This window comes from Plodia interpunctella, chromosome 9 (assembly GCF_027563975.2).
Source record: "Plodia interpunctella isolate USDA-ARS_2022_Savannah chromosome 9, ilPloInte3.2, whole genome shotgun sequence".
Classification (NCBI taxonomy): domain Eukaryota; kingdom Metazoa; phylum Arthropoda; class Insecta; order Lepidoptera; family Pyralidae; genus Plodia; species Plodia interpunctella.
Window position 1 is genome coordinate 1764917 of NC_071302.1, and position 9791 is coordinate 1774707.

General features: G+C 36.0%; 1 protein-coding gene across 3 annotated transcripts; it reads right to left on the minus strand.

Moving 5' to 3' along the window:
• Positions 1–1228: 1228 nt before the first annotated feature.
• Positions 1229–3541, minus strand: LOC128672367 (uncharacterized). Of its 3 annotated transcripts, none has more exons than XM_053749471.1 (2): positions 3351–3541; positions 1229–3019 (listed from the first exon to the last, which is right to left on the minus strand). In XM_053749471.1, the coding sequence occupies exons 1-2, from the start codon at positions 3475–3477 to the stop codon at positions 1719–1721; spliced, it is 1428 nt and encodes a 475-aa protein (XP_053605446.1). In that variant the 5' UTR covers positions 3478–3541; the 3' UTR covers positions 1229–1718. The 3 variants fall into 3 exon arrangements, with proteins under 3 accessions (XP_053605446.1, XP_053605448.1, XP_053605447.1); XM_053749473.1 differs by having other exon boundaries at positions 3376–3504; XM_053749472.1 differs by having other exon boundaries at positions 1229–3003; positions 3351–3477.
• Between the last annotated feature and the right edge of the window lie 6250 nt (positions 3542–9791).

Here is a 9791-nt window from a genome sequence, read left to right on the forward strand (position 1 = left end):
CATCTCCCTGTCTGATGTTAACCGATCTGTTACTTCCTTTTTAGCCACCTCTTTTTCGGCCTGCCCCTACTTCTTTTCCCATTCAATTTAAGATCCATAACCTTTCTTACAACGTTATTTTTCTCCCTTCTCATACTCACATCGAATATATATAAATACATCGAAGCCTATTTACTTTCCAATTTTCGTATGATTGGTGCTACCTTGAGACTTCCTCTCACATATTCGTTCCTTATCTTATCCATCCTTGTCACTCCACACATCCATAGAGGTATCTTCATCTCCGCTACATGCAGTCGCCTTTCATCCATCACCTTGGAGGTCACATAAAAACATTGGTTGGTTTATCACTTAACATTCAACTTATAATATTTAAGTTCGGTATTAGGTTAGCTTTGTAGAAATTTTTACACTAACAAGATAAGACTAATAAATAAATAATATATTAATTACATTTGTCCGTTAGAATTTACCAACTCATCCCTCCAAACTTGTCTCTCAAAACTTGACAGATCCATCGGAATCTGTGAAAGTATTAAACTCTACTTTGCGACAGGTGGAATAACGACAAACTTTAAATTGAAAGCCCTCACACCTTAATATCCGAAAGCAATTTAGAGCAAGACTTACGTATCATCATACTACATGTCTCCACTACCTAGATCCTAAAAATACACATTAATTTTAACCGTAACTTTGTCGGAGTAAAGAATTTCTTTTTTTTTTAACCCGGATATCAAAACATGGCCAAGAAAACTCTCAATACCAAAACGAGCTTCATTCGGAATTTTCTGTCAGCAGCGGAAAGAGAAACAGAGTTCTCCCTCGTGGTACCATAAATGGGACAAAATCATAGGACCACGAGAAAACAAATAGGTATTTTATAACTTCGTCTGTGGGAGGGTGGTTCGCAGAGCGTTATATTACAATCCGTCAATTTTCCTGAGGAAGGAACATGGAATTAGTAGGTACTCCGTCGAAGTACTTAATAAATCCATGGGAAGGAATCATTTCCAAAATCTATCATTCATAAAATTGACATTATTGACATTACAGAGTAATTAATAGTCTTATAGTAAAATTCATTCTTGTCTTTGTTAAAATTTGAAAAATTATACTGCGCCTTCGAAACGCTCTGCGAACCATCGGAGAGAATTATATCCATGTTGAATTATATTAGTGGAGTGCTTAAAAATACTCAAAAATATTAGAGTAAGCTTATTTATTGAACAGTGGACACATTAATAAGAAGACAATACAAAAAATTATATTAATAAATCTCAAATTACAAGCTATTAAATTATAAACTAATCTAAATTGAAATATCTAATATTACGATCTTAAAGGGGAAAACTAAATTAAGATAATTTAAATAAATCTAAATTATATACGAAGATCTTAAAAACTCGACTTGTCTAAAAGATCAGTAAACGCACATTCTTTAGTAATGTCCCTCTGCATACAAAATTCAATAGTATGGAAATGGTACAACAGCCTGCGTTCGGTTTTCGGAAAAAAGATAGCATACTTCTGTATCTGTTGACTAAGAAGCCGGTGTTGTGATGCAGGCCGATAATCTACAGCTTCTGATAAATGCTACTAGATAAACATTATTCTATAGATAGTCTGACAACTAAGAATACTGAAGACCGTGCAAAGTGAAGAAGAACAAGCAGGAAGAACAAGCTCTCATTCATGATGGCTGATGAAGCAACACATTACTTCTTTTTTGATTTATCTACTCGGCGGCCAGTCTGTGGCACCGCGTACATTAACCTGACCTGCAAAGCGTGGGCCAGCAACGCTGATAGGGCCTCAACCTCCCTGCACCTCGGCAACTCGTTGCCATCCAGCTGCAGCCCCACTAAACCCAATTCTGGGTACGTACCCACCAACGCCTGGTACTTCATCACCTCTATTAACTTCACCACGCTTTCGTAACCCACGTAGTTATATGATAAATTTAAGTAGCTCAGCACCATATTTCCTTTAGAATACAGAATATTATCTCGGATTATAGTCGATTCAACGCTGAACGGATCTATATTTTCAGCAACCAGCTCCGCTGTCATCTTTTCTGCTCTCACAGCAGCTACGCTCGCAGACATGAAGTCAGTGCCGGCCATACTCATGCTTTGTCTTCTTCGCAATATCCCCGGTTGAGTATTCCGCCGTTTGCTAGAACGATCTTCCGACATGTCCAGCACCGGCGTGGACATCAACTGTTTGTAACATTTCTGGTAGACCTCCTTACGCAATTTTAAATGATATATTGTTCTTCTACGTTTCTGCATTATCTCCTCGCTAGTAATAGGAAATTCCATCAGAGTTCTGAATATTTCCATAGCGCCTGCGTCACGAATTCTATTTCCTGAAAGGTTGAGGTACATAAGGGCTCGATTGCTTCGCAGAGTGTTTGCAATATGACCAGCTCCTATATTTGATATGAAATTGCTTGACAGAATTAACGTGTTCAAATTTTTCGAAGCTGGGTTTGGGTATTCAAGTTTGGAGAATAACAGGGCACAGTCGTCGTCAGTGAGGCTGCAGCGTGCTAGAGACAACAGCTGCAGGTGCGTTTGATAATCCAGCAGAATATCGTAGTTGTGCTCGCAAAGGCGCGAGTCATCCAAATATAATTCGGTTATATGCGAAGTGGTCAGCAACACAATTGTCTCGTAAAACGCGGGGCTTGTGAGAGTGCATTTCATGATGAGCTTGTTTAAGTATATGTTGTAGGGAATGCACAAGGAAAGGACCTTCATGAGGAAGAGGGGAATTTCTTGGCAGGGGGCGACTGAGAGCTCGGTGAGGTGGTGCGCGACGTCCGTCATTGCGTACAGCGTGTATACATCACAATTGTCATCGTCTTCCTGCACAGACACGCTCATGGAACCACCGGCAGCCTCCACTTTGGATGTCGAAACGTGAACTTCTCGTTGTGAGTGCGCAACATGTGTCAGTGCACCTTTTGACTTCTTAGCACCAGTTTTAGCATCATGTCTGCTAACATAATCCTCTGTTAAATAAAAAAGGAATATTTCAACAAAAAAAAATATATATTTGGTTCAATTTCACGTTTAGATTAGATACAACTAAATATTTGATGCCCCAATTTATTAGTGTCCCACTGCTGGGTTACTGGCCCTTCTTAAGGACCCAGTACTGGGAACATTGAGGTTATTAATATGGATAAACATGGATGATATTAATCTCGTTTACCAGTGATCTGTCTATGAACTATTTATTCAACGCATGACAAAAAAATCATGTCCGTGAAGTAAACCGCTTAGGAGTTCCCTCGTCGGGAGCTGATCTTGGCTGCATCTATGATGTTAAGGTCCACAGACCTTGTATCTGGCTTTTGATTCGCACTTTAAAAGGCGCACACAGTCGATTACAGGCATATGGAACGAAAGTAACAAACTGGTCTGGAGTTGGCACGTGTTCAGACTCACTCAATACGACTCTACTCATTTTGTGTTGTGAAAACGATGGAAAAATGTAATGATTATAAGTATGACAGCTAAAGAATTGATTGAATGCGTGTCATACAAGTCAGAAATAGAAATCAAACAAGAAGTTTCTTTTTTAGATTTTAGCATGCCAGCCAGTATGTTTTGTACAGACAACAGCACATCAACCTTCTCAAATTCACTGCAAACTGGCACTCTATATAAATTAAATGTCTGTGCAAACTCGCTGCTATAACAGCGCTATAGATGTTCATGCAGGGCAACCTAATGTGTTGTTAACTGTACAAGATTCTTATAATAGCATAGATTTAGAAAAGTGCCCCGCGCATGCTAAAACAGTTTCTCAAGAAAGTAAAGATTTTTACGAGACTAGATTTGTTGCCATTGATTAAATAGATTAGTCAAGATCATGGAATTAGTAGATACTCCGAAGTACTTACTAAATTCATGGTCAAAACTGGTTGATACACCCAGTGTTGCCCACGATCCGATCGATGCCAGACGATCTCATTCGATTTCTTTATTTTCGTGACAGATTTTTATCCTTTCTATAAAAGAATTATAAGAATACATTGTTCATTGCTGTGTAATGTTGTACAATTAAACTATTTATATAGATAGACAGATAGATGAACTCTTTATTGCATTTACAAAGAAGTCATATGTTACATTACAAAAGTCAAACATAAATTAGTGTAAAGGCGGACTTATGGCAAATGCAATTTCTTCCAAACTACAAGTGAACTAAAACAAATACTTTGTATCATTTTTACAAGCATTTTATTTAGTTTCAACTGTCCCAATGTTTGCTTGTCTGTCTGTACCTAATCAAATCTTGCAAGTTAGATTTCTTTATCCTACATGGTTTAAATTTCCCACATCGCTCGCTTCAGTTTCCATGACAATGCATTATTATGATAAACAGATCTGATGCTCCAACCAGGATCGGCTCCGAACCAGGGAAGTCTCCAACGGTTTCCAGCACAGACATCATGAGTGTTTGTCAAACGTTAAATGCCACAAGATCTCTCTAACGACAATAAAAGCTTGTGGCAAAAATGATATTTTTGTAAAAAACTTACTTTAACTTATTTAATTTGATAGTCGGGTTACACTGCTCTTAGCTCTTAAATATATTGGATGTTTGACTGCCTTATAAAAAATATGGTACCTATTAAAAGGTATTTAGGTATAAAATGGTAATAACCAATACGCGTTTGATAAAATGTATAAAAATTTATTGGTCGGTCTGCAAGCTATCGCAAAAACTTCGCTAATGAGTTAAGTTTCTTCACTTTCCTTATTGCCTCAGTTAAAGCAAGGAAACGCCATTTCAATTACTTACGAACTTTTTAAACCTGTTTTAGTTACGTTTAAGCACCTAATTTTTTCAAAGGAAATTTTGTACAAATAAATGTTAAGTTTATTTGTCAAACAAACACACTATCTTTCAGAAATCGGCGACTTTTTCTAGACTTCATCCAATTTTTTCCCGTGTGTTATTGCTAACACTGGTGTCAGATTTTATACAAGTTGCCTAAAGGCATCTGACATGACTTTTACCATCACCTGCCAACGTGAACGTGGCAAGCAATCGCATACACACTAGTGAACTTAGATCTTCAACCAATGTGCAGTCAGGTACTAGTTAAACGTAAATTTTCTACCAATGTTCAAGTTTCCTCACGATGCGATGTTTTTTTTCACCGGATGCAAGTCAAGTGGTTGTCTATAAAAACTACTATGGGTACCTACCAAGTCAGACTGGTACACAAACTCGTATGACACGAGTAGGAATAAAAGCTGGGACTTTTCGTTCACAAGCGGCCTTAACCACCGCTCCGGTCCACCACCGCTTCAATTCGATTCTGATTTTGTAGACTACGACTAGTGGTCCAATAATGAATGCCAAACACTGTGTTGTCTGTGAAACTGAGGAATATTCTATACTTACTGTTAAATACATGGAATGACGCCTCGCGTTACCATGCTCTATCGAGATCTGGATTATAGTTAGTTTCATCAATAGCATCCAATACCTCAATTCCCCAATGCATCGACGACCTCGGGGCGCAGTGGCAAAGTGCTTGACTCTGAACCCAGTCCCGGGTTCGAACCCGGTCGGGTCATGATGGAAAATGATCTTTTTCTGATTAGCCCGGGTGTTGGATGTTTATCTATATATTGTTATAACATATAGTATCGATGAGTTAGTATAACATAACACAAGTCTCGAACTTACTTTGGGGCTAGCTCAATCTGTGTGATTTGTCCGTAGGTATATATTTATTTATTTTTTATATATCCATATGGTTTAATGTTATCACTAATTATTGTTAATACAAATAAAATTAAAAATATAACATTTTTATGACTACAAGATAGAAGAGAAATATATTTTTTATCTTCCCCACTTGTGTTTCTAGAATTTATCTCCGCGATGGAAAGCTAATAATCACAGTTGTCTTTAATTAACGCGGCGTCTCAAGAACCCGGCGAGGATGGTTCCACAAGAGTCGGGAATTCATTCTGACCCGGATAGCGTAATTATCTCGGTAACTAACCACAAAAGAATGTTTAAAAAATTAAATTTTACTGAATGAATATCTAAACGAAAATATAACTATATAATAAATCGTAGTAAATTTCTACGCCAATATTAATTGCGTTAACTTACTAACAATTATTTAGAGTAACGTGTGTGCTACACTTAAACGATCACATTTATTTTTAGGCAAAATATCCAATAATTCCACACCAATCCAATAATTTAACAATGCATAATTATGTTTTACGTTTGTTTTCAGGACAATAATACTTTACGAAACGTGTTTATTTTAACCTTTTTAGCCACAAAAATATGAATAAATACGTATTAATCATCCCAACAATTTTCAATTACTTACTTAAAATACAGAGGAGGTATTTTTAAAAAAGCTAGAGCGCTCAACTTCATCCTGAGAGTTGTATTATCCCGGACAAGATATTGTTTTATCTCCGGACCTCCTTTTGTTCAACAATACGAAGTTTCTTTTCCATTAAGTTGAACAAGTATCAAAGAGTAACAAATCGACTGTGCTTTAGAAGTTAACTCTATTTATTAATGCACTTATTTGTTTGTAAGTGATATTCATCAAACTTGAGTATCCTAATCCTAACTTCCCAACTAATAATATAAATACGAAAGTAGGTTTGTTTGTTTGTTACCTCACTTCTTCATGCTCTATCTACTCAACCAATCTTCTTGAAATTTTGCATACATGTAGTTTGAAGCATGGAGAATGACATAGGGTACATTTCATCCCGAAAAGTTACCGCGGACGAAGCCGCGGGCAAAATTAAGTAGAAAATAAATAAAACTTAAATATTATTATGTATAAAAATTAAACTTAAATATTATTACTATTGAAAACACAGTTTCTTTGTGTTTCCATATAAGTACTAATGTTATTAACAATACATAAGGAAGTCTGCAAGGTTCTTTTTTATTCAGTCATGCAGTCTACCGGAAAGATTTCCGTGAAATTCTGCAAGAACATGACTTGAAAATAGTAGATATATTTTAACCCGAAATTGTAATGATTCATCGACTTTATCTTTGGTTTTATTTCTGATTTGACAATATTCATTCAAGGAAGAAGGAAAATAAAACCACACTACATTACACTAGTTCTGATCAGGTAGGTATAATAAAATTATATAATATAATAAAAATTAAACCCTTCTTCGTGCCTCACTGATAGACAAAAGCCTAACTTTTTATTTCAAATTCTGTCAACACCGTTACCGTACAGTTAACAACATATGCGATCCTCATGCATAAAGATCCATGCAAGATAACTTGACATACTTACTGTAAATTTATTAAGATTCTCCGCTGCAAATGTACGCCAGATTTCATAGTGCTGAAATTACTGAACTTGAGATATCAATATGAATCTATTTGCACTTTGCACGGGTTGGGAGTCAGGTGCGAAGGTTTGCCACTAACTTGAGAATATGTTGCAAGTGTTACCCGATGTCCCAAGTGAGCGACAAGCGCGGAAGGCAGCGCGTCACTTATCGGGTTTAATAGTTCGCCACGTATTTGAAGCTTCCTATCTCTCTCTCTTACTATTTTTGTGTGTTCCGTCGCGCCTGAGGTCAGAATGAAAGAATGGAGCATTAAAATAGATTGATGTTTGTTAGCTCTAAAAAAATCGCTAAAGTTTGTACCAGACACTTTTCAACTAAAAAGTATTCCATAGGTTGACATTGATGTGCATTGACGTACGTCGAGTCTCCATTATTGTATGCGTTGTATGTCAAAACAACGGAGCACAGCAATGGGACTGCGCTCTTAATCTAATACACTCGCTGTCATATACCATTTTGTCACACTAATAGAAAAGTATTGCTCTGTGTGTCATTTCCTTACAATGTTACATAGAAGAATTTCATTTTGTATGAGTAGAATAAATTGGGTAAAGCATAGTTTATTAATTTAGCTATAGGAACAGTTGGGGTACAATGGAACGTAAAAGTCATTTTTGTTTAAAAATAAAAATATTCTTTGTATTATTATAAAAATTGTTTTTAAAATAAAGTAATAGTTCTTATACTATCAATTGACAATAAAAACGAGATCATAAATTAATCTTAAACCTATTTTTTTTGCACAACACTTCTATTATTCCGGTGTGCCCCAAGTCTGGGATACTATGTAACTACGTCTGGAGTACAATAGTACAAGAATAGTAAATCAAATTAGATATCATTATAAGAAAAGTACACGAAAATATTATATTAACCAGGCTTATATTTGCTTAATATATTTTCAGGAAAAGAATATACTGCTCTGGCGCTTTGTCTTGCCTACCTATTGTTTTACCTGTTTTTTTTTAGGAAAATAAAATTGCGGAAAATATATATTTTTTAAATACTAACAGAAAAAATATTTCCAGCCAGATCTTTAACTTTAGATACGCTACTAATTATAAATTAATGTTAATATCCACTTAACTACAGAACAAGGTATAAAATATCCAGGATCCAATTTGTAAAATGTATATTCTGCCATCGCGATATTTCGCAGGAAGCACAAACAAGAGCCGGGCTCTAACTCAATGAGAAATATAGGCAGTTGCTTATCAGATTTATTATGTTTCGTCTTTGAACGGTATAGGCACACAATGGTTAATGTGCAGATGGGAAACTTGTTCAAAATCTGAACAAGTTACCCGCGAGTCTTTACCCTGCTTTCGGGTAAATTAACAGTCTCTGAACAATTTCCGTAAGTTATTGGTGCAAGGGTAAGGTGCAAGGGTAAATACCCTTGCACCTTACCCAGTCGGGTAAATTAACAGTAAACTCTAGTGAAAACTTTCAAGTTATTATTATATGTCTGTGGTGGACACATTGTTAAATTTAATATGATTTTCGAAAAAATAATTATTTTTACTCACCATACGATATTTTTACTTTAATACAATTTAGTACCTATTGCTTATTGTATTGATATCATAATTACTTTACCAATTCTGTATATAGTGTTGGTATTAGGTCTTTAGTGAAAAGAAAAGACTTTCTAAACTTTTAATCATTTTAAAAAGGACTATATCGTGAGTTATTTTGGGAAGTAATGTTGACTTTCACCAGCACCGCTGACGATTAAGACAAAATGGCGTACATAGCTTGTTTCCGCGCGTGTTCAAATTAAGGTCAAAATTGACAGGTGCAACCGACTCGAAACTCGTTAATAATAGATAGGTAAATCATATTTTTGACAGCTACGATTTCGAATATACGTAGATACCCGCTGCGTTTCGCGCCAAATAGTTGCGTTTAGTTATACGCGTTGTTCTTGAACTGTTCATAGTCATTTGTTCGCATCATTATTTTGCCTCACAATGGCAAGAATTGGCGGTCCAGACGAAACCGTAAAATTTATCGCAATCATAACAACAGCCCCCGAAGGAGCGCTTATTTCATGCACAGTTATTTTATTGTCTATTCGGCTATTTTATTGGACTCTTTGATTTTATACGGGTGATCGGCGATACAGCCGATAGTCTGATATTTAGAACCTCTTTGTTTGGGGTGGAAATAGCTGGGAATTTCTTAGGAAAAATTGCTACTACCGGTTACTCCAAAACGGTCCGTATTGTGTTTGAATATGGTACAGATTCGATCAATAAAAGTAGATACTAACGAAGGATGCTTTACAAGGGTGCTTTACAACTATAGAGTGCATCTTAAGGTCTTGTGCACACCGATCGTAAGCGTAATAATTATAATATTTTGTAACTTAGAAATCATATTCTAATTAGACCCAAA